The following is a 26773-nucleotide window of genomic DNA, read 5'->3' on the forward strand; positions in this document are numbered from 1 at the left end:
GACAAAAGAGAGCTTTAAATTCTTAAAAAGTATGACGTAAAATGTTAGTAAATTATATATTATGTAATAAGTAAAGTATAAGCTACCCAATTTAGAAATTGTAAAAAAAGAAAAATTTGAACGCTCACAACAATGGTCAATGGATTTTTGTGGAGAAAGATCTTTCGGTCATCAAGTCTCACACCACGTATTTTGTGAATAAGTTTGATAGTTTTACTTAGGACTTTAATAAATTTTAACTGTATGAACGTTATAAATGAATTCTGTATTTTTTATTTAAATTTATTAAAAAAACTAATAATAACAGAAAAATGGTTTACACTCTTTTTTAAACTTAATACTGCCAATATTAACTACGAAAACCATAATCTATCATTGGAATTACGCCCTCTCCTCCAAAAAATTTCGATTTTTATGATCATGTTTGCTCAAATTTTTTTTTGCCATCTCTACACGATCAACCCTGAGAAACGAATAAAAAGGTTTATAAAAAAGCAAAAAGGGAGAAGTGTTAAATTGCTCTAACTAACGTATTTTTCCTTTTATATATATAAGAAAAACACGAGTATAAGCATGAACTGTAGAGAATAACCTACTCTAATAAAATCTACAGACTTATGTGCTTATAAGTACAAAATATTTAAAAGATTTAGCTTTTTCTTGTACCTTTTAAATATATAAATTACTCAGTCAAAATAACTAGTTCTCACATTTATAAATACCAGATACATGCAAGAAAATAAAAATGAATAAATCACTCTTATAAATATACAACTAAATGTTTTTAAGAAAATAAACTACTTGAGTAAATAATAAGTAAATTAGTTCGTACTTTACTTATAACTATAAATAAACAAAATACATTTCAACTATACAAATTCAAAAACTATTATCATTTTAAATATAAACTTAACATTTTTTTAGAAAGTAAATGAATGAAAATAATAATCATATACGATTAGAAAACTTTTAAATTAGAAATAAAATAAGTTAGTAGACAAAAACTGCATGTTCAATAACTATGACCAAGATCTCAAACCATTTCCGCTCACACCCAGCCAACACAACTACCATTGATTAGTCTTAAAACGTAACTACCCAAGAAATAATTTTATTTGACATTATATAAAACAGTAAACTAAATTTAAAATTATTTGATCGATTTTTAGTTATACATTTTTAGTCAAGATTGAAACGATATAAGATAGCTTTTAACTTTTAATCTTTTTAGAAATTCCTCCCATACTTAAAATCAAGATAGGATAAGAATTTAGAACCTTAAAGACTATTTACTTTATGAAAATAGAAGTATGTAAATGAAAATCTTGTTGAATAATTGTGAATTAGTTTATACTTCTATAGTTAGGCTTGAAATTAACATGCATTATACCATTTTTGAATTTGTACATCAAGACTCCTAACTTATACTGAAACATGTTTCAAAATCTAAATTGTTTCAGATATTTTCATACTGATTACATTTCAATTTAAACTTTTGAAATGCATGCACCTTATTGCTCTATTTATAAGTTTATTGACCTCAGTTATTCCACTAACCCTACATCAACAAAGTAATCTATATCTAACATGACTCATCAGAAGTAAATTAATAATTTAATGCAATATATTTTTATTTAAATACTACCGTTTTTTGTATAAAATAAGTTTTATCTTTTATAATTTTGTTTTTTATGCTTTAAAATGGTTAAATCAAATAATATTAATGTAAATTGTGACACCAAAATATTTATAATTGTCTACCTTCGATAAAGTTAAATTACTAATTTCTAAATCTATATTTGTGTTTTTCCAAATATATTATTCGCCAGAGTCCAAGAGCATGTATCTTTTTTTATTTAGTCAGTTGTGCATCAACAATCTTGATACATTTTATAATTGAAAGTTGAGGTACGAATTATCTTTTATAGATGTTTTTTTGAATGTCGTTTATAATAGTGTATCATCAGCAAACGATCGGCAACTGTGTCATAGACTAGAACTAAAGCGTGCTTGATATTATTTTATATATTCAAGATAATAAAGTTTCGCAAATAATACAATCAGTTATGTTCACGGCCTAAACTGTTTGGTTGGTTGGTCTTTACTCTTGAGAAATGTTACAATAGCTTCGCTGAGTTTACTTTGTATTATTAAACCATTCAAACAAAATATAAAGCATTCTTAATGATGATTTTCTAAATAAAGTTTCAAGTTTTTTTGACTCAAATTTTTTCTTTCAAACTTACGTTCTATACTTTAGGTATTTTAACAAAATTTTTAAAGCATACAGGTTGTTATATCATTTTTTTATTTACAATTTTTAAAACATTACAATAAAATACGTTGGACTTATTTAAAAATATTAGTTAAGCATAAATCAAACAGAACGCTGTTTTTATGTTTTAGAAAATATTTTCTAGAACTAAATATACATGATAAAATTCTACAATTAACAAAAACATATCTTTATCACGTAAATATTTCGAAAATATTATGAGAAAACTACTTTTAACTTATCAAAAATTCATATTGGTGTATTTAAAATGTTTTTATTGTGCTTAGTTATTAAGATTTTAAGTAAAATCTCACTGTAGTTTTTTTTATTTGTTATTATATGTTTCAATTGATTTCGTAAAAAATAATATTATTAAAACGTTTTAAATAAACTTATTATTGGTTTTAATAACTTTTAGTCGCTAATTTATTTATTAGTTTAGTAATATTACTTGAATACACGTTTATTGTTTAATAACTTTTTTTTTAATAACTTTAACATTTTTTAATTTTATTAGTATGTTTAAATAGAAAATGCATTAATTGTCTAGAGGATACTTTAGAAAGCTGAAATTTTCAATAACACAAAAACAATAGAAAATTATTTATATGTATAAACAAAGTGATTAACTTCACTAGTGCCAAATTTCAAACTTAAAAATCTTCGTGGGTTGTAGTTTTAGTTTTAGTAATACTTTAAGATCAATTAGTTTTAGTTTTGGTTACAGATTTACTTTTACACACTTTTTAGTTTTAATCACTTATAGTTATACATATAGGAGCTAAAATATTATACATATATGTACATATATAAACATATTAGACTAATATTTACATTGACTATGATACTTCTGTTTAACCATCCATATACTTTGTAAAAATAAAGTTTTCATAAGTAGTTTAATAGTTCTATTGTTTTTGAGATACTAAACTTAATAAAAAACAAGATTTGAAAACTTTTACTGATAATTCATAGAAAACTTTTAAATACTTAAAATCAGTTAAGATTAACATATTTGAGCACAGTATAATGGACCATTTGTTCAATTTAAATATAGATTTAGTTTGTTTATTTTATGTTTACTTATTATATGTACTGACGTTATAATATACTGAAGCCTGAGCTACACTTCGTAACCAAACCATACATTATTTGCCTTTTGATGCCATTGAAGTGTGTGTTCTTGTTCAAAGTTTGAATTATTTATCAATTGGACCTTACTGAAAGGTACAAAGGAAGTGATTGTAATGAAGTAGTTAGTTTCTAAATTTTTCTCCTGGTTGGTGGTCTGCACTCTGCAGGATTCACCATTTTTAATTTTTTATGAGTTTATAGTTTTGTTGTTTATTAATCGCTATCCTGCCAGCAAGCCAAATCAGTCACCACTGATCTATATCTAATTCAATTAACATTTTCAGTCTACTTGTATTTACACCTCATAAATACGTAGTCTACAATTTTGTTGTTTGGTGTTATTTCTTAGATTATTTAAGTAGTCCTTGTTATTTCTTGAGATCATACGAAAATATTTTATACTGTAAGATATGTTACATTTCGGTTTAATAATAATCGGTAAACATGTTCACTATAAAAAAAATAATACTTATTACAAACTTTTTATACTTAAATAAGTTTTTAGGGTTATAATGTACAAAAAAATATTTATTTAATCAAATAGTGTTTATGAAAGTTTTGTGTTTATGTTAAAGGCATTTCTAAATGATTATTTAAAATAAAAACAATTTTTCACAAAATTAAATACTTCGGTTTTGATTATTAGCAGTTCTTAATAAATTAAACATGCTTGACCATATTTATTACCTATATTATAGGTTTTAACTTTTATATTATTAATAAAAATGAAGCTTACATAACTTTTTTTTACGCTTTGTATACTAAATATGTACTCTAAAAAATAATATTATTAGATGAGATATAAACAGAATAACAAAATACAATTTTGTTATTCTGTATATATCTCATCAACTGATATTATTTAACTGTAATTGCTGTTTAACTTTTCTTACTTTAAATCACAAAAGACAACTACTTTGATTTTTATTTAAACAGTAAAAAACAATTTTATTTTTTTCCCACAAAATAGTAAATAAGACTGAAGAAAAAATTTAATATTTATATATTTAGAATTAGTTTATTTTTATGCTGAGCTAACTAAATTATCGAAAGATTTTGAGTACGTAAATTACAATAAAAAAAGCAATAAAAAATTAACCACCTTTTACGGTTGTATATATATTGCTTTTAAGGAAACATTTTAAATTTACATAAAAATTATCTATAGTACACATTTTATTTAATTTTACATACAAACTTAAAAAACATAAAAAAGAAGTTACTTTTTTTTTTAGTCTACTAATTTTTTTACATAACAAAGTTACTAAGTCAAGACATATAGTTAAAAAAAATATTATGAGAAAACTACTTTTAACATATAAAAAATTCACATTGGTGTAATGTTTTTATTGTACTTAATTGTTAAGATTTTAAATAAAATCTCAATGTAGTTTATTTTTTCGTTATAATATATTTCAATTAATTTCGTAAAGTACTTTAGAAGTACTTTTACAACAAACATTTCAAAAAAAATATTTTACATATATGTATGTGTAAATGATAAAATACTGTCATTTGCCCAAAATCAAAGCAGTTGTAAATGGCTTGATAAATGTTGTTTAAAAATAACAAATAAAGTTTAACGTCTTTAAAGTATGAATTGTTGAGTATGTAAGTTTTAAGAATGTTTATCATAAATTACATGTTATTTAGATGTATACAAATTTACTTATGTTTAAATAATAACTACTGTGAAAATAGTTCTTATAAAATGTGCCTCAATTATTTTTAAACATTATAAAGGTTTTTTTCTATTTTTTTTACTTAACCCTTTTTCTTAAACTACTCGACCGTGGTGTCATTTCTCTCAAACCAAGTTTGTTTGTTAAATACTTTCAAAACAAATATTTTAATGTCTAGTTTATATTTTTATTTCTTACATTATAAAACTATTTATTTTGTTTTGTATATACTATGTTTTTCTACGCATTGACTGAAATTTAAGCTCACTCAATCATCGTTTGTGAAAAAGCCTATGATTGCAATTTTTTTTATATGAAAAGCTTAAGTAAAAATGTTTGTAAATTCTCATATTAAAATATTTATAAAAGTTTTTGAAAGTCAAAATAGTTTCTATTTATAAGTAACTTTTTTGTATAAATTAATTAGCCTCATTACTACTTCTCATGGGATAGTGTAAAACCTTGAGTAATTGTTACGTTTAAATTTAGCAAAATAGGAACTGAATACATACAGAAATTTAACAATCATATTGGCATCGAATTATATGTCATCTTCTATCTTTATGATCATTTCGTTGTTGAAACTATTCAGATTCTTTTATATTTTTTATACTAACTGTAATTTTACACCAAGTGAGTCTCTTTTTTCGTTTTGCCCTCGAGCAATACGCCATAAATATCGGCTGATAGGAAATTTACACTCTTTTTAAGAACAGCTCTTTTTTAAGTTGTGTAAATTATAAGACACATATAAACTCAAAGTTTGCAATTATACTTTTTAATAATTCGTACAAAAGACACACACAAACGTATACATCTTTAAATGGCAGTAACATTTATTTGAAAAAATATTTCAAACAGACAATAAAATGAAAAACTTTAGTTATGAATAAAGTTAAATAAACTTTATGAAGTTATTCTTTCTTAACTTTTTTTTTAAACGCACCTTTAATTTTCAGAGTTAAACTACTGTAAAATTATATTATGTAGAATTAAAAACTTTGAGTTTACTCTAATATTTTTTTTTTCAAAAAGGTAAAGTTTATTATTTTATTTTATTTAGATCAGTATAAAATGCTTTCATCTAATTGATGCTTGAAAACACTAAACTTAGATTAAACTTATATTTAAAATGTTTTCAAACGCAAGTGTTTTAATTAAACGTATTTATTTTTATTTAGTTAAAATCTCATCTAAAAGTATAACACTAGTATGTAAATGCTAAATACGCAAATAGGTTAAAGTTTTTATGTTATTGTTAAGAAAGAATATCTTTAACTAATCTTCAGCGGTGAAAATAATTGCGAAATTTTGTTTGGCAAACCCTGGTTTAGCACTATAAAAACTTTGTTTAAATATAACTTATAAATAACACTTGTATAAATTTTATATTTCTCAAAACTTACTAAAATTTTATACTGAGATAGGTAACTTTGTTTAAACAACATGTACAAACAGATTAAAAAAGACTTTAAAAAGCTAAAAAAATATAACAGTAAAACAACTACATATATGAATAAAATAAAATGTTTTATTTTCTTTAGTTTAATTATTGATAAAATTTGACAATTTCTAACTTTATATACTTCTAAAATGTTTTAAATTAATCTACTTAGCTTTGAATAAATGAAAAAGCAATAAATTGTGGCTTTGTCGCTTACAAGTTGTTTAATTAACAATTGCGACCCTGTAAATGGTCTTTTAAATCATTTTTTCATCAAGAAAACCTTAAACAAATTAATTAGATATATGTACTTTTTCTTCTTATTTTATTAAATAGATTTTTTTTTTTAATTTTTATTACATTTTGATTTATTAAGTAATAACTAAGTTATAAAACGAATACCTATAAAAAAGTAAAAAATAATAATAATATATTTATCTCAACTTTAATTAATTGAACTTCAATTATATCAAGTTTTAAATAAAAGAAATTCATTTTACAAAAAAAAATAAAGTTTATATTTATACTTTCCTATACTTATTTTAAACACTTTAAACTTTATTGTGATAAATTATACTTTATTTTTTGGGCTAAAAATGTTATTATTCAAACAAGACTAGATTTGTAAATAATATTTTATCAAAAATGCTCTTTTATTTTATTACTGAATTATAACATCTTTAATAATCAAAAATTTTGTATTATAATATAATGTTTTTATTTATAATCCAATTTACATTTTTCAAAAAACTTAAAAAAGTCTTTTAGTCCGGAGACATTTTGTACCAAAACAGTACATTAAACAAGCACAAAGTAGAATTAACAAACAAACAACTATAACTGTTATTATAATAGTATTTTTTCCAGTTGATGTTCCGGTTTCAAATTCTACTTCTGTTAAAAAATAGTGTTGTTTTGATTGAAAATTAAACTACTATAACAATCTTATTAATATTTAAAAACAATTTTATTATATTTACAGATTCAGTAAACTTTTTAAAAGAGTTTTATAATTTGTTAGTAAAAGTTAAGATTTAAAACCATCATAATTTGTTGTTTGACAGAAATTGTTTAAAAAAAAGATATAATGAATGTCTTTTGTGGGGTAAGCTAATTCTTATATTTATCTAAAGACTATTTACTAAAAAAAAAACAATTTATAGTTTTATACTTTTACAAATTTCAAAAATATTTTATGGTTACATAAAATTTCAAAAACTTTTTAGGTTAAACATTTTATGGTACCAAAAATCAATAGTTTAGTAGAAAAAAAGTTAATGCTACATTAAAAATTAGTTAAGGTTTTAAGTAAAATTGTTAAGCTTGTAATTATTTTATAGTTATTTGTAGCGTAATTTAATTAGTGTACAGATTTCAACAAAAATATTAAAAAAATAAAGCTTTGACAAAAAAACTCATTATCGTAGCATTTTTTTCATTGCTTTAGTTTGATGATAAACAATTACAACCTAAGTATAGGCGTTATATTAGGTCTTCTTTTTTTTACAGAAATCAACGTTTTTCATATTGCATAGAAGAAACACATTTTTAAGTTAACATTATGTTCTTACCAAAAAAAAATACGTATGTCAATCTTAACAAGCTTTAAAAAAATTCAATAATTAAAATCAAAAATAATTTAAAGCTATTTAATGAAATAAAAAATCCAAACCTGATGAACTGTGACAGCAACCTTGAGAAATCTTGCAACCTTCCTGCCAAATCGTGCAGTTGAAATATATTTCTTCCACTTCGCTTCTCAGGTAGGTCTCGTTCAACACAAGCCTGCTGCCTTCCTGATTGAAGCTCAGTTCACCGTAATCGCCTCGCCAACTGATGCTGGTGCTGGTGTTGTAGTAGGAACTGTACAAAGTGAGCGAGGGAAACAGCTCGCCTCTGAGTTCAAACTTCCAGCTGCATCTGGGTTGTATATCAAGTCGTGTTCTAGAGGTTATGTTTGAAAATATTCATGTAGACTAGCTGTTGCTTTAAAAATTCAAATTTTGTAAAAACAATATCAGTAATTTAATAATTAAGAAAAGTACGTGATGTTAAAAGCACGCATTATTTATACTTATATTTAAGTTGTTCAAATGATTTTCAACTCACCTAAAAGCTTCATTGACGCCAGTTTGGTTTATTGTGACGTCATACTTGGTTGCATTCAGGGGAAGTCCGTTTCCGTTCGACCAAACCTCAATGTTGCTTGTTCTGCATTCGAGTAATTTTATTGGCGAATCCCATTCAACTTGATTGTACACTGTTGTGGTTTCTGGCAAACCAATGGATTAATTTTTATTAAGCTTTATTATTAGATTTAAAATTAAAACTTGTTGCTAAATACAGTAAGTAAATTTTTTTTACTATCGTATTAACTAAAAATTATCAAAAATTACATAATTTCTAAGTTGCTTAGATATGTTAATATATAAACAACACATAATTTTAATCTAATAGCACTTCTTTTCTTAACATTATAAAAAAAATATGTTCTATTTAGAAAATGATTTTTAGCTATGGTATATAAACTAGAAATTGAGCACTTAATATATTCATTTGTAAAACATTTAATATACACATTTGTAAAAACTTTTAGAATTTTGTAATAATGTTGAAAAAAATACTTTTAATTATGTTTCCTTACTGTATTTACTTGGTTACAAATTATTCAAACTTAATTAAACATAGAAAACAAAATCACCTACTACTCAGACTAACACAGTTGTCAAAAACAAATGAAATATGTTTTAGTTTACATACTCTACTTTAAGTTTTTTTTTGCTTAAAATAAATATGTTAAACTGTCAAAAATTAAATTTTGATTTATCTAAAAAGTTTTTACTTTTAAAAACTTTATTTTTTGTTCTAAGTAGTTAATTTATATTTTTATCTAAATACCACAATGTATAATTAAGAGACCAATATTTTTTTATTTAACAATTAACCATAATATGTTTTTAGCAGAATAAAAACTTTTAAATTAAAATAAACACTATAGAAAAAAATCATACAAGTAGATTAAGTATAAAAGAAATAAAATTAATAAAAAAAAAAGTTACTCTACCCTAATATAAAAAAAAATTAACTAACTGTAGGAAAAACAACGACTTAGGTTGCAAGTAAAAACAAAAACAACAAATATAGTAAGGTTCAGTGCTGTAGTCATGCTATTCAGTTCTGAGTAAGCCATGAGTTGAGTTTTTACTTAAGCTATGTGTAAATAAAGAGAAAAAAATGTAGATACCATGTACTTTTGACGTGTTTACGTTTCTCTTTAAATTCAGTTTCGTTGCGAAAGTAAAATTTACGCTTGCAACTATGTTGAAACAAATAGCATGGTTGTAACATGATCAAAAGACATGTGATATGTTTTTCTTTTTATTTTTATTTAATTATGTTACGTGATACATTTAACGGCTTAAAAATTTATCGATGAAATTGTTTGTTCTTAAAATAAAGTAGCTAAAAACATGTGTTTGTTTAAACTTTTTTTAGGGATAGCAAAGCTTTGTTTTAGAAATATATATAATCTAATATGCTCTATTAATTACGGTTATATCAAAACTCGAACAACAAATAACATACAATTTAAGTAGAAAAACAAATTCTTAAATTTGTTTAATTTAAAATTTTAGTATTTTTGGAGTTAAATCGAAATTTTAAGTAGCTTGAAACATAATTTTGCTGTATATGAATTTTGTTGAAAAAAAATTATTAATATTTTTAATACTTTTAAAATTTTTTAAACATTTTAAAACTGTTAACAGTTGAATAAGCATATTTAAAAAAACATACCGTTTTGCTTATGTAGTAGTAACGTAACAATGAAATAAATGTATAAGTTATATTAATTTTATCAACTGTTGATTAAAAACAGTTTCACTTTTACGTTTAAAATACTTTAAGATAAATAAGACTTTTCATAAAAATTAAAAAAAAACACATTTTAGATTGCTTTTACTTTAAAAACGAATCAAGCAATATTGAAAAGTTTTATTGATTGATATTATAAAACGATTAACAACAATTGAGTGAGAATTAAAACAAAAAAGGAAAATATAGTTTTAAAAAAACATTTGCTGTTTACTTCAAAGTGCATAAAAATTAAAAATAAGTTTATATGTTTTTTCCAATAAGAAAACATTAAGTATCTGCTATTTTTAAGATTTATTCTACATTAATGATATTTATTTAGTCGTATCAGTTTTCTATTATTAAACATTTCACAGGTGTACTCATTTCCTACGGAGTTTGTTATTAGATAGAAACCTGAAAAAACTTTTTTTCAACATTACAATACAACAAAACAAAATTTACTTAAAATTATTATCTTTGAAAGTTGTCTGATGAATTTGAAAAGTTTGTGTAAGTTACAGTAAAACTTTATTCAAGCAATGTTCTAAAAAAGGAATTTCGATGAATTAGTTAGTTTCAGCTTGTTTTTATAAAGGTAGATTTGTAACAAATTATTTTTTAGAGACAGTTAAGAAGTTTATTAGTCACTATTATAAAACTGTACATATAAAATACATTAGTAAATAACTACCAAGTTTCTACATCCTACTACTCATAACTTTTTTTTTTCATAGTTTTTTTTTTACTAGAAAACTGGTTTAGTATAACTACAGAGTACAGTTGTCAGTCTAAAAATTTATACAGAATTTCATTTGAGAAGTTTTATGTAATTAATTTCGTTTGTTCGCTTTATACTGATTGTCAATGACTAATTTCATGTTTTAAACTTTTTGTTTGATTTCAGTAATAAAGTGTTTTGTATTTTATGTAGAGTAAAAAATATGAAAAAAAAAACCTTTTTCTGTAAGAAAAAATAAAAATCAGGTAAATATTCAAAATGATACGTGATTAAAATAAATAAAATAAAATAAAAATTAGTATATACGACAGTTTAGATTTATTTAGTACTTTATAGATAGATAAAATTCAAAATTCAACTTGAAGGAGTCTTTCAAAGCTTATTATCTGCTTAAAAATTCATAAATTACCGAATGTAGACTGACAATTTTTTCGTGTAAACTAGGTATTAAACAAAATAAAAATAACCTAAAAATGTATAAATTTGTTATAGAAAAAATCGTAAGTTTCAATTCTAAAATAAACAAACTAATGAATTACTGATAAAACTGTTTAAGTAAAAACATTAAGCAAAGATCATCAATTATGTTCTTCGAACAAATAAAATACTTTAAAAATAAAATTTAAAGTTTAAAATAAACGTACTAAATCAGTAAAAATAAAAGCAACTAGCTGTTTATTTATACATGATGAAAAAAAGACATGTCAGTTGCCTTTATGTTTTTATATTAAACTTCAGTGTAAAATATTGTTATCTCCTTCATTTATAAACAGCAAAACTTTAAAAAAAAAATTCTGTATTTGAATATGAATACTATTTTAAGCTTCCGACTACACTTGTAAAGCATATTGTATCGGATTGTTTATAAGACAACTAAGAAAAAAAGTTAAAAGAGCATGTCCCAAACAGCTTAGATTTTGTTTTTTGGAAATTTAGGATACCATACTGCATAGAGTTATTAATACTTAAATAATTTTGATTTTACAGAAAAGTTTGTGAATAATCAAACATGTGCAAGTATCTGTCATTTATATAGATAAAAAAAAACTAATAATATTCAGGAAATATTTTATATGTATCAAAAAAAAACTGATTGTACTATTGATTATATTCTTACTTTTATTTGTAATCATTTATATTTCAAAAGAAGTGTTATTGTCTTTTTACATATATATGTAGTTTTACTATATGTTAATTGTTGTTTAGTATCTTTAATTAGTTTTAATGTAATTTCTATTTACTTTTGTCGTTTTTTCTATCGATTATATTATATACAGTTTCTTGCTTTTAAAGTTTCAGAAGTCTCATCTTAAAAATCTTATTGTATTTGTATTGTACTTAATAAGTACTTCTCAAAAAAAATTCTTGTTAAATATAAAACTAATAATTTTTTATCACATAATCAATACAAAAACACTTGTACTTGTTCCATATATTTTTTAAGACCGTTGGTACAAAGAATATTTAAAAAATGCTCAAAAGAGAGTTGTGGCTTTATTTTCGATTTAAGCTTTTTGATAAATACAAACGAGCAATGCGGAAATATGTGGAAGTTTATTTACGTTTTAAAAAGAGAAGTATGTTTCTTACGTTATAAATCTGTAATAACTTAATTTATATTTATTTAGAATTTTTTTTCCGCTTCTTTATATTAAAACAAACAGAAACAAAAAAAACTGAAAAAGAGTCATAAGCTTAAAAATCAAGCATTCAAAAGTAAATAAATCTCAAATATAAAAACAGTTTAAAAATAATATATTTAATTTAGGGACTGATTTTGTTAAACTTTCACTAATTCAAACATAACAACTTTTTAATTAGTATTAGCATAGAAAAGCTTCGCTTGATATATTTTTATTTTCAATTCTTCAGGATACTGGTGGAGTTTGGTTTTATAGTTCATTTGTGTTTTGTTGATTAATTAAAATAATATTCTTTGTTACAAAAAATGTAAATTTATCCTCAGAAGAAATATTTTGCATAATTAATTAACTATTTTGATTTGAATTTGGATATAAATATATTAGTGTGAAAATTATAGTTCACGATTTAACATTCAAAGATATTTTATTTGTTTTTATAGTCAAAAAATTTTACAACAGAGATTAGATATACAAACTAAGCACAATTTTTCAATAAAACAACAAATTAATACTTCTAGTTACTAAAACTTTAACATAACATTTTTTACTTTCTATCCTAAAATAGCTTACCTAATAAGAATATTTACAGTACAAAACTGGTTGAAGTTTTAAAATGTTAATAAGTAAACAAATTATTATTTAAGATGAGTTTGATTTGTATCAGAGTTGATGACTCGGAAAGGACAAAAGTTTAAGCTGAAACAAAACTAACACTTATCTAATCTTATTCAAACAAAAAACATTATATCCGCTATTTAGCGCTAGTAGCACAAAACTTCATAAAAAACTCGCCACTATAAGTCGTTAGAGAGTCGAAATAAAAAGTTGTTATTGTCGTATTGTTTCAATTTAAAATATTTTCATTCAACAGTGCGGCTTCGTTCAAGTAGCTTCACTTGTTTTCATAGTGAGTTGTTTACGGAACAAGTTATTCTTTGTTTTTGTTTCCGTGTTTTTCTTTTGAAAAAATCTGTATTACGACAGTGCATAAAATATTTTCCTTAAAGTTGATTTAACTGTTTATGTGTTTTTTATAAGATTTTTGTTTTTGTTATTTCAAGGTAGTTTTATTTGTTTTTTTTATTAAATAAGTTTAGACACTAGCTTTAGTTACAATTATGCTTATCTTTTGTTTAGGTAGTTTATATTTTTGTTCTTTCAAAGTATTTTTTTTTAGCTTTATACTTTGTCAAATAAGCTTAGACATTAGCTTGTTACATTGATGCCTACTTGTTTTAAGTGTGAAGTATAATATATCGAAAGTATTTTACAAAGTAATTTAATTTTATATTAAACTTTATTGTTTTAAAAGTTAACTATTAATAAAAGTAAGTAAACATAAAACTAACATCGTAACAATAATACAAATAAATAATATTTCTAGATAATCAAGTGTTCAAGTGTTGGTTAAACAAAAACAAACTAAAAAAAATACTTTAAAACCTTAAATTTTAAATCCATTGACTGAAATACAATACCTGATAGACTACAGAATACAACATTTTGTGAACTTATAACTATTTTCTAAAGCAGAACTTTAAATTATGTATCTGGTTTTAGCAACAACTTTGATATTTATTTCAATTGCTTTTACAGAAGTCTGAAAAAATAAAACTCTAATAACGTATATGTAGAGTTCAAGTAACTGTACGGCAACAGTCAATGTGGGAAAATAAGAATAATATTGATTTCTTACTTAAACTACAATTTTAAAACATACAACATATATCTTTTGATATTAAAATATTTATGTTTTAACTTGACTAAAAAAATAATAATATGAAAATTTTATAGCTGATTGACCTTTAAACAAGGTATGCAGTAACTTATTTATGGTTATATCCTTTGTAATTTTTTTGTTATTTAGCAAAGCGTTTTATTTAACATTTAATTAAAATACTTTATTTAATTACTTTATAATGTATTTTGTTAATTAAATGTTTTTTTTTTGTTTTTAGTATACATAAAATAGCTTAAGATACTTTTTTTGTCTTAAAAATATTTAGATATGTTTTGTTTTCAGCACACCTTTAATAAAAAATAACTAATATCAAAATTTCACCTTTTAACTTTTTAAGTGTAGCAAAGTATAACTTGAATAGTTGAATAAATACTTCATATGGTTTTTAACTTCACTTTTGGTCTTAGTATACAACACTTTATTTTTATCTATTTTAATCTTATCAAATACTGAAATATGTAACTATTTTTAAAACTCGTTAAAATAATTATTTATCAAAATTAGTTTTATTTAACATATTCAATAAAACAAAAAAATAGTAAAGTTGTTAAATGACGTATTGTTTTTCACGTCAAACGTCGCTTATTACATAACCGGAGAAGCGCGCTTGTTATGTCATAAAAGAACTCGGTCGTGTTAATTGTTACGTCACAATTGAAACTTGGTCGTTTTCACATTGACGTCTGCATTTTTGACATATTTCCAGCGAAATTTCGTGCGCATTTAAGGTGTTACGTAGTTGAGTAGTTAATTAGAGATGTCAGGATAGCGATTACGAAAAGGTTTATTTTTACTTTTCAGCTTTTGTATCAGTTTGTGAGTGTTACTAAGCTGGGTGAAAGATCACTTTTTGAAAAAATAAACCCACATTTTTGATATATAGAATTTGGTTTTCTGTTAAATTAAACAATAGTTATGATGAATAAGTTCAAAGAAAAAAAATTAAGTTATACTTTTAATTATTTGGTAGACTATTATAGAAAAACATTTAAAGAATTCTTGTTTTTAAATTGTAGTTTGTTTTAACCACAACTACAAATGTAAGCAAGTTGTCTCTAAAATAAACTGAAACTTTGTAACAATTAAGATATATAAAAAAGAGTAAAACATTTTATAACTTAAACAAATAGATGTACTTTTTTAAAGTTATAATTATCATTAAGACAAACTTTTGTTGAATTTGTAGCGTCAGATTGTCTGTTACATGCCGTTTGTGGTGTTTTTGTAATCTTAATGAAGTGATATAACACTACTTAAGTGCTTAATCATTTTTTTGTCACTTTTTGTTTTAATATACAATTTTAAATTCTCAAAACAACTTTGTATCTAGGAGGCTCTATTGTCTTATAACGAAAAACTTTGAGAAAAAAAGTAAGAAATAAACGAGTATTATTACATTTTTTGTTATAATATAATCATATATTAAGTTATAATTTGTACTTTAAAATGTTAAATTAGAACAGCTAATAATTTTAGAGAATGATTTTTATTAAAATGTAAATAAGTATAACAGGATTAAAACTAATCAAATTGTTTAAATGTTTTTATAAAAATGAAAAAGCCGGAGGACGAAGTTACTACGTCACAAACAACAATCACTATGACCTCACAGTCCATCAATATATCACAACAACTTACTAAACTTTCAGACTGCAAAGAACGGCAGATGCCGTGCAAGACTGATGTAAAACTAACAGTAAATGACAAGAAGTTGACCGGATGTAGAAAAAATAGAAAAGCGCAAACTGATTTTCCTACAGCTAGCAATGAAGACTCTAGTAACGACACTTACACAAGTTAGTTGTTTCAAAACTATTAACAAGGAATAATAAAAATAACTACTACCAAAATAATACAACAACATATAACGTTGTGTTTGCTAAATGATATGATGGTTGGTTTGTTAATACAGTTTCTTTTGAAAATAGTATTTTAAAGATAAAATATAAACTTTTCGTCATAAATCTTATCATTTAGTTTGTTATTTTAAATTTCTTTTTACTTTAAACAGTTAGTACAGTTTAAATTTGTTCTTTCTTCTAGGAACTGACGACTTCTTATCGCTCCTTTTTAAAAATAATTTCTCAACAGAAATGTTACAATCCGTCCCTGCTTGTTGCAAAAGAATCCCTAATCAAGTTCAAACTTGGGGTTTACCCTGGATCGAAAGTCATGTGCTAATTGAACACGAGTATTTCAAGTTTCCCTACAAAAACTTCACTTTAGACGCTGAATTTGAATTGAGAAAATTGAAAGTTCCTTCGGACAACACCGCTCACTTTATCAGGTTAGTAATTTATAACTTTTTAGGTTTATGTTTTGTTAGTGCTTACTGCCCATATTAAATTGTACAATCATTTAATTAATAATTCAAAACAGTTTCAGCATTTTTCAAAAGGTAAGTAAAATTAACTACTTGTTACTTATTAGTTTAAAAGTGTTGGTAAACATTTTGGACTACATATCTAATATCTTTTTTAGGTTATAGATAACCTTTCCCAAATATGTCGTTTATTGCAAAGGTCTATTTTTTATTTTTTGCATCAGTTTGAAGAAAAGTCCTGTATTTTTATGTTATAACCTTGAACGTTTTTTTTATTAATTGTAGCACAGTTTTGTATTTAGTCTAAGTAATATAAAAAAAACAAATACAGTCAAAATTTAGTATTTTAAATTTCTTATAAAGATTTGATATGACAAAGTAATTGTATTAAAAACTGTTTCAAGTTTAATAGATGTATTTTCTTTTAGGTTTTTCACTTTAATGGGATCGCTTCGCCGAGACATACCCACACCCGTAAACTCAATTGAAAAAGAAAACGTACGAAAATCAACGATGAAGTTCGATCACTTTTGTGAAGGACTGAGGGCGATTGAAAAACACGTAAACGACAATTTTCATCCGCAAAACAGAATACAACCTAACATGAAAGTGAATCCTCAAATTATCAGAGGTTTGTTGTAGAATGAACTATATAGACGTTTTTGACTAAATATTAATTATTAGTAAGCATAAGATTAGTAAAACATGTAAAATGCTAAAACTTTTAAACAATGAATACTTTTATGTGATGTTTTTAGATTAACTCATTTTGTTAAAATAATTTTAAGCTATCAAGAATAATAATGTTCTTATAAAGTACAATAAAAGTAAAAGTAGTTAAATTCTTTTATGATATTTAGATTATTACATCATAGACTAATAATATAAAAGTTGTATGAACAAGCCACATAGTTTTTTGTTTATTTAAAATTATAATGACGAGTCCGTCCAAAAATACCAAAAAAATTACAGATTTATCCCAACGTCAACTGAAAAAGATTCGAAGAAAACAGAAACAGTTCAACCGAATTGTTACGTCACAAAACAACCAACTACTCAATTCTCCTTCCACAAGCATGACGTCACAACTGCCTCAATACCCATTTTGGAATAAGATCCCCTCAATCGAGATTGATGACGTTATGATGACGTCACAGGAGAGTTTGGGCTTTTACCTGAAACCCGCGGATATTTGCCTGTCTTTCCACAGGACCGATTGTTTGATCAAATTATGCGATAAATTCAGGTTTTCTATTTGGTATTTTGTGATACAAAATACTTTTATTTGTTTTGTTATAGTTTTTAGCCATTCTTTTTCAAAAACTTTCTTTACGTGTGTTTAAATCAAAATCACGAAATGTATACAATTATGTACATTACTTATATGACTGTTCAAAAATAAATTGATTTAAACAGTTGTTAATAAAAATCCTAGTGAAGTAACTTCACTGGAATATAAATACAAACAAATTGTACATTAATCTTCCTTTATTGTACCAACATATGTTTTTGTGTGTTAAAGAATCAACACACTTCAACTGGGTTCTGTAAAAAATAGTTACTGTAATGAAAGAATAAAAGCATAGAATAAAGTTGGAGTATACATATTTTCATTAAAATAAAATATTTCTACAGATAATAGTTAATGATAGGTAAAAACATTTTATATTACCTATTATTTTACCTATTATTAACTATCATCTGTAGAAATATTTTATTTTAATGAAAATATGTATACACCAACTTTATTTTATGCTTCTATTCTTTCATTACAGTAACTATTTTTTACAGAACTCAGTTAAAGTGTGTTGATTCTTTAACACACAGAAACATTATTTATATGTAATTATGATTTTTTAAAGTTATAGTTTTGAGGTAATATTGCTTTAGATTTAGTTCTCAAATTAAGTAATTACCAATATTTCATATTTTAAAACTTTTGAGCATGCTATATTGATCTTCTTTTAATATTATATTATAAGTTTTGGTTTTTGAACAAAAACAAAGAAGCTAAGTAGATTTCTGAAAACAAACTCTAGTTTTCAACAATTTCTTCAAACATTTTTACACAGTTATAGTTTGAATTAAATGATTAAGTGGTATAGAATTTTAGTTTAACAGTACATAACAAAAAATAAGAGTGTGTCATCACTTGTAGATATTTTTTGAAGAAAAAAAATAAAAACAGCCTGAAAAAAATGCAAATATATAATAGTTTTTGATAAAAACTCTTCATGTTTACAATTCGGTAATGTAATTTAATAATATAAGCTTTAGGTTGGTTAAAATTTAAACAAAAGTAAGCAGTATACCTTTAAATAATAAAATTATTTTAAAGAGCAGTAACGTTTACATTCTTTAAGCGAGCTATTTTAAACTGTATCTTTTACAGACTAATGCGAGCAAGGATAATGGATCGAAACATTCAAAACAAGGATTCACAAATTTTATCGTTTGTTCAAATGTTGGCAGATAATTTCGAACAAAATCATGAAATAAACCAATTTGATCTCGATTCAATGATAAGTGATACGTATAAGAGAGGCAGGGTTAGTAGTTGTTAAGTTTGCTTACTTTAAAAAAATGGTTTTATTAGAGCTTTGATTTGTTAATAGTGTGTTTCAGACTGAGCTAATACTTTCTACTATACGACCCTTAAGTTTTAGCATGTTCAAAAAACCTGTTAATGCTTTGAAAACAATATATGTGTAGTCTTATTATTTAATGGACTGTAAGATGTTTAAAAAATACGGCAGCTACTATCTTTTTCATTTTCTTTGGTTACTTCAGTTTCTTTTAAGTTCATCATGATATTTGTTTAATTTCGGTAAATTTTATCAATTTTGACAATTTTTTACAAAAAATAGATAACTACTAATTTGTTTTTAATTTTTTAACGTTTATGTGAATTTTCTACAACTTTTATAAATATTTATAGTAATACTTAACTTACTTAAGAAGTGCTTTTATTTTAAACTGATGATTAAGCTATATTTACAAAAGATTTATTACTGCCTTGATTTACGTATCACGATATTTTTCTGAAATATGCTGGTGAAGCAACATTTACTTTCGAAAATAAGAAAATCAGCATTTAAAAATTTTAATACAGTTTTATAAAACTTTCTTTTGTAAAAACTTACTTTTTTATATTACTAAAAATTAATCGTACAATATATATTTTTTTAGCTAAGCCAATACAAAGACTAACAGTAATGTACAAAACTAAAACTACTTTTGTTTTTAATTTGAAAAATATTTCCTTAAATATAATTGACAATATTTAAAAAAAATTAAAGAACTTCTAAGCAAACAAGTTTCTTATTGTCAACAATTAACTCTATTGTAAATTAATAAACAAAAATGTTTCATTTTTTAGTATACATGGATGAATTTTGGTTGTGAGAAACTACAAAATTCACTAAATGCTCTGATATACTACGGACGTAATTGCTCAGAATTCTTCAGTAAAACTCATCACATTGTTAATGAAGGTAAGATTTGTTCAATTTTTCAGGAAAATTTGTTCATTTTTTGAATAGTAACTAAGTGACGTATTTAGCACTATTTTTTTTACTAAAAATCATATTCGTTAAAAAAATCTGAACTTTATGAATATTGGATATAAGTTTAGACATAAAAATAATTGTTTCATTTAAGTATTTAGAAAATCTGCATAAATAAAGTAAACTTTTTGTAATATCTTATGTTACTCTACCAGTGTTTTATTTTCATAAGTGATAAAACGTAATATGTACTTAAAGTGGCTTTAAGTTAAATGTTAAAAGTTTATCTGTTTTGTTTACATGTAAATTTTCTAACTTTCAATAATATAATTTGTTTGTATTTTGTTTGTAATTTGTTTATAATTTATATCAATAATTAATATACTTTCAATTTGTTTGTGATTTTTAAAATAGTCAAATGTTTGAACTCCGACGATCAATAACTTTTATTTAGTTTGTGTTAAAAATACCAATTAGATACTAAAGTTAACATACTTTTGTTTATTTTTTTATAATAAATCATTTCTCTACAGATATCCAACTATTAATAAGAAGAAGTTGTGTTTCAATAGCAATATTTGAATTTTTAACAAAAGACTATGCGTCTTGCTACTCTAATTTATTATATATGAGTGGAAACTATCCTAATTCTGAAAAGAATATTTGGAAGTAAGTTTGTTGACTAGCTATGAAAAGATCAATGATATTAAAAGTTTTTCTAGTTTACAAATACAAAATAAAAACGTAATTTACGCTTTTACTTATAAATTAAAAACAAAATCAATTTTTAAAACTTTTTTAAATAATAACTATAATGAAGTTTATACACACTTTGTGTTTAACAAAAATTAACTTTCAATAAAAAATTTGGGGTTGTATAACTTCAAAAAAGGTACTATCATACACTATTTCAAAATTTAAAATTGATTTTATACAAAATTCCAATTTTTTAATTACCATCTATTTAACATTTTAGATATAAAAAAACGAAAACATTAAACATAATAATGCATAAAACTTTATACACACACTTAATTGAAACAAAATCTTCTTTAAAAAAACTTTTTTGAACTCAGCAAACCTACATAACCTCAGCAACCTTTATAACAGGAAGTTGACGAATAGGGAAATTAAATGTTTATTTTAACTTTTACATAAGTGTATACTTATATTTGCAAAAAAATACAAGACTTAATATGGTGTAATATCTTACCAGCATATAATGTTTAGTTTATTAAGTTTATGTTTAACAAAAAAATAAAACAGAAGAAAAAAAGTACTACATTTGCATTTTTATTAGTATAAACTAGGCGTGTACAATTTAAGTTATATACTTTGCTTTATAAGAAGTTTTGCATTATTTAACTTGAAACTAAATATAAAGCACCCACTCTTATTATAAGATAATGTAATTTTTTTTTACACTTGCATTTAAATATAATAAAATATTTTTTTATAAGCTACACAAAACAAAATAAAAAGTAATGTATAAAACTTTATATTAAACTCTACTTTTTTAACAGAAAACTAACAAAGACGGAAATAGAATGTGTGGACTTATTAGCATCTACAGTCAAATTAGTTCACGATAAAGATATGGACATGTATCATTACAACATAATTAAATTGATCCTTTTCTTTTCACATTGTTAGTTTCTAATTTGAATAACTATACTTTTAAAGCGTTTTTATTTTTTGTTAGATATTTATCAAATTATAGGTTTCTATCAATATAATTATTTACTACAAATGCATCTTAAATTACTTTTTTGAACTTATTTACTGAGTTGTTAGACTTGTTAAAATATAACGTTTTAATTTAATGTATGAATTATTTTTTGCATGGCAATTATACTTCTGAAAAAAAGTTAAATTTGAATAATAATAATAACTCGCATATGCAATATAGATTAAACAAAACATATTTTACAACAGGCACGGAAGGTGATAAGAAAAATTTTGTTGAAATCAGTCGAGTGAAACGATGTTATAATGACGTCACAAGACTTGCAAGAGACGCGTTAAAGTTGGAGAGCGAGTTGTTGAATGTTGAATGTAAATTTGATCATTACATGAAATTGGTGGAAAGTTGCAAGAAACTGAAGAAGGTTTTCAGTGAAATAGATCCAATGAGGATATGCGTTGTTCTTAAGGTTGGTAGTTTGTACATTTTGTTTAGATTTGATAATATGTATGTTTTAGAAACTGTGCTAATGTTTGCTTTTGTTTAAAGTATTAAAATGTAAATTTAAAATGAAAATGTGTTAAGGTTAAGCAAAACTTTGTTGATGGTGATTTTCAAACAAATCATTTTATACGTAAAATTTAAGTACTAAAATAGTTTTAAATCACATTAAAACGAGATTTTGTCAAAGACTGTTTATTATTCTTCATTATAATCGTAACTGTTTACGCTTTTTGAATGACAGTAAATAATTTAAGCCTCTTGAGATTTAAATGCTGCAAAAAAGTGAGTTTTTGCTACAAAATAGTTTCACTTGAATAATTTTCATGCTTATTTGTTTATTTTGTATCAACTTTAGTTAATTTAGCTCTAGCATCTTATATTTGTACACATTATTGTAATATGTTAGTTGAGATTTTTATGATTATATTTAAAGTGCGTTATTTAAATAAAAAGAGTATTATGTTGTCTCAACAAATAACTAAATAACAAGACTAACTTAGAGTATTTGCAATAAACAGTATAGTTAAGCCTTGAATTAATAGTTTTCAAAAAAATATTTTTTAACGAATATTGTTTACTGAAACTTTCTATTGATACGATGTTTTTTTTTTTTTTTAAATTAAAAGTGTTCGACTAAAACTTATCAAAAGGGGTAAACTTTGAAATTAATTAAGGATTAAAATATTTCTATTAAATCTATACTAAAACAAAAATTACAAACTTATTTATATTTTTACTTTGCCTCAAGCAAAAGTTTTGATTCTTTAAATGATAAAGCGTAGACTTGTTCTAAAATAAATATTCTATTTGAAAAGTTGGATTTTATACGCATACGCGATAAGATATTTTTAATTAAAACCCAATTATCTGTGTTGTGTGAAAACTACAGATAATAAATCTTTCGCATCTTTGAAGCTGTTGTAAAACTTTATGGGATCTTTACATCCAGTCATAAATATTTTATTTTATAGACACTGTTAATTCTAAACTGTTTTTGTACACCACAACTTTTTCTTAAATGGATTTTTTTGAATATTATGAACATTAAAAAAAAAGAATATCTACCTTACTTGTAGCATTTCTTTCTGTATTTTTTTACATAAAGTACACAAACATCTAACATTTGTATTTACCTCACTAATTACTACTTTGCTTTACTTTGAACAGAAAATGTTTTCTAAGCCTTATTCTGGATAATTTTAGTTCACAAGTAGACCATAAACTATGGTTTTTTTTTTTTTTTGATTTTTTTTTACTGATTTCAGTTAAATATATTACATAATATATGTTATTTGTAACACAAGTAACTGTTATATCAACTTTAAATTTTAAGTTCCGACTTTCGAATCGTAAAAACTACCCTCTCGTACAAACTTTACTCTCGTTATCGGTAATCAATTTGTTTAACAGTCAAAGAGTGATCATAATGTAAAATAAAGATCCGCTTAGAGTGATCGATGCAGTAGCAAAACGATACGCGCTAATTTTGTTTTGTTGTGTGATTTTTGTAATTATGTTTATGTGTTAAATTTAGAAACATGATAATATTTTGTTACACTTTTTTTCTAATAACTCCAAGAATTTGTTTTCCAATTTTATCTGAAATATGTTGTAGTTGTGCTTTTAAATCAAAAAAATGCTTATAAACTTTATACTTAAATACGAAAACAATTTAGCTGGATAAAAAAAAACATTATTTTAAACATAGTTTTTACTGTAATATTTAAAACTTTAAAAACCATTTTAAAGAGATATACATTACAATTTTTTTAGTTAAGCTTTAAATTTCTTATGTGTATCTTTTTGAAACGGTTTTTAAAAGATCAAGTATTCTCTTCTGTTTTTTATTTAATACTTAATTATTTTTTGTTTGACCCTAGTTTTTTTGATTAGTCTGTTAAGACAAATAATTATATCAAGTAGTTTAATACATAATAACTTTTAAAACTTCTACGCAAATTTTGATCTTAACTTGCATCTGTGAGTATAAAAAGTTGAAAAGAAACATTTTGATAAATAATTTTAATAATTGGTTATTTACTTTAAAATTTTTTAGCAGCTATAATTTTATAAAACCTTGTAATATTTTCAAACAATATTTATCATTATAACAGATCTTCGTCAGACTGACTTTCTCCAACTTCAAATTCGTTCCATCGATTCTGCCACTGGAAGTGTGCAACAAGCTCCTCGTAAACAGGCGCAAAATGACGTCATCGAGTCCAACGTCCGATCATTCTTCAAACAGGGAAAGTCCCTTAAATGAAGAAGATGAAGAAGGACCTTCAACAAACAAAAGGCCAAGGATGGAAACGTGATATAGTCTGTTCTTCTTTTTTTGATTAAACTTTTTTTTCTAACAACATTTTTACAAATTTCAACGTGTTGACAATCTTTTTATTAAATTATAAATAGTTTTTTTTTTCTAATTTATTTAAATAATTTAGTAAAAATCACTTTTTTTTATTGGATTCATAACTCTCTGCCAGTGTGATACAATCTAGGAAATATTTTTTGTAAGGCTTTGAAAAAGACATATGAAATTTGTTTAAGCTGTTCTGTTTTTTGACGAGGATAATTTTGTATAAAGATGTGAAGTTTGCTTTCAAAGGTTGCATTTCTTAACTATCAAACACAAATGCAACAAAACCTAAAAAGTTTCCATCTGCTCACAGTTGCTAAGCAACATCGCCTTATTCATACACCTTTGTAGTATTTAATGTGACGTCATAAATCTGAAAATAGACAATTTGCATACGTAAAATGACGTCACAATACTTGTTTGTTGTAACTTGTTTCTTAAATTAGTGAGTTTTGATACCGCTCTCTAATGTATTTAATAAATATTTAAACATTCTCTACTTATACCTCTGTGTTTATTTTTTCAGTTTGAACTAAAAAATTTAAGCTGCAAAACTATTTTTTAGTATTTACTGTCATTTTTGTTTTCACGCTTTTTACTTGGTAATCAGAAAATATAATTTATTACAATAAACTATTAAAGTATCAAAAAAACTTTAGTAATTTTTAATTTGAATGTTTAAGACAGTTTCAAAACATTCTTTTGTATAACTATCTTTTGTTTTTTTTATTTTAAACTAACATTAAAACCTAAAAATCACTTTTAAATATTAAGGTGCTAAAATATGTTTAATCTTCTTTTATTGATTTTTTTATTTATGCTTTTGTAGAATGTCTCAACTAATTTACAAAAATAAAATAAAAGCTAATTAAAAACTGACTTTCTTTTTTACAAAAATTTTATATTGAAAAATAAGTAAAGAGATCGAATATATTTATTAGATAGCAATTAGAACTTTATAAACGTAGTAAAAGTATAAGGTTTTAGTTTCATACAGTTTCAGAGAAACATAAGAAGGGAATATAACGTTGCATCAGCCAAGTCATATAAGACTTGAGATTTTTTTTAAGTATTCAATTACCAACAAATGTATTACTATTTAACAGAAAAAACATTTTAAGCTAATTATGAAATAATTTTCGTAAACCTTTAGTAGTACATTAAAAAGTTGATTTAGTGAAACGCTTTTGTGTAAATTTTTATATATACTTTTTTTTGACTTGTAACAGTTCTAAATACTTTGAAAATTTTTCTAATTTTTCAAAAAATACTAAATATTTTACATAAACCAGAGCTAAAACAAAGTACGTATTAACGAACGCACATAAATACACTTTAACTCTAGAATTTAAAGAACTGGCAGAAAGTTTAAATGAGTACGAAACAATACAACTCGACTCTATTAGGTCATTTAACAGCAATCACGCGGCGAATTAGGAAGAACACAACTCCGAATGTGGGTCAAATAAGTGTGATAAAGTTTCGTATAAGATAAGTAGTGATATAGAGCAGATTAAAATGTTAGAAACAAAGGAAAAGGCGTTTGAACAAAAATTTTTGTCATCCTCCTCTTTGCAAAAATTCAAATTCGTTTGACCGCAAGATTGTATGCTAATAACTGCATGTTGATTGAAGTGAAACACTTGTATGAATGTTATTAGAAAAAATATATACATATAGTACTACGTTGCACTTTAATATTTCTTTTAACGTTTTTGTTAAAGCGTGTCAAAAGTGTTTAGAGAAAAATTTTAATTAAAACTGTGATAGTTTACTTACTTCAAAAGCGTAAAAAATATATTTTGTTATTTGTTACATTAATTTGTTTTAAAATGAACGGAGCATTTTGTATATAGATTTAGGTTAAAAATCATAAGGCTT

The 26773-nt window shown here is 23.9% G+C and overlaps 2 protein-coding genes across 3 annotated transcripts; one reads left to right on the top strand and one right to left on the bottom strand.

The window, feature by feature from the left end:
* Positions 1–6386: 6386 nt before the first annotated feature.
* Positions 6387–9751, bottom strand: LOC145831845 (uncharacterized). 2 transcript variants are annotated; one of them, XM_082939188.1, is made up of 4 exons: positions 9626–9751; positions 8645–8807; positions 8208–8479; positions 6387–7429 (listed from the first exon to the last, which is right to left on the bottom strand). In XM_082939188.1, exons 1-4 carry the CDS (start codon positions 9723–9725, stop codon positions 7287–7289), a joined length of 678 nt encoding a protein of 225 aa, XP_082795314.1. In that variant the 5' UTR covers positions 9726–9751; the 3' UTR covers positions 6387–7286. The 2 variants fall into 2 exon arrangements, with proteins under 2 accessions (XP_082795314.1, XP_082795315.1); XM_082939189.1 differs by having other exon boundaries at positions 6389–7429; positions 8208–8455.
* A 5736-nt stretch (positions 9752–15487) lies between these two features.
* Positions 15488–25759, top strand: LOC145831273 (uncharacterized). Its single transcript, XM_082938460.1, has 10 exons — positions 15488–16309; positions 16605–16800; positions 17265–17467; positions 17809–18082; positions 19229–19385; positions 20216–20330; positions 20876–21011; positions 21866–21990; positions 22278–22495; positions 24645–25759. The coding sequence occupies exons 1-10, from the start codon at positions 16066–16068 to the stop codon at positions 24846–24848; spliced, it is 1872 nt and encodes a 623-aa protein (XP_082794586.1). The 5' UTR covers positions 15488–16065; the 3' UTR covers positions 24849–25759.
* The last annotated feature ends 1014 nt before the right edge of the window (positions 25760–26773 follow it).

The sequence above is a fragment of the Thalia democratica genome, chromosome 3 (assembly GCF_965202585.1).
Source record: "Thalia democratica chromosome 3, ktThaDemo2.hap1.1, whole genome shotgun sequence".
NCBI lineage: Eukaryota > Metazoa > Chordata > Thaliacea > Salpida > Salpidae > Thalia > Thalia democratica.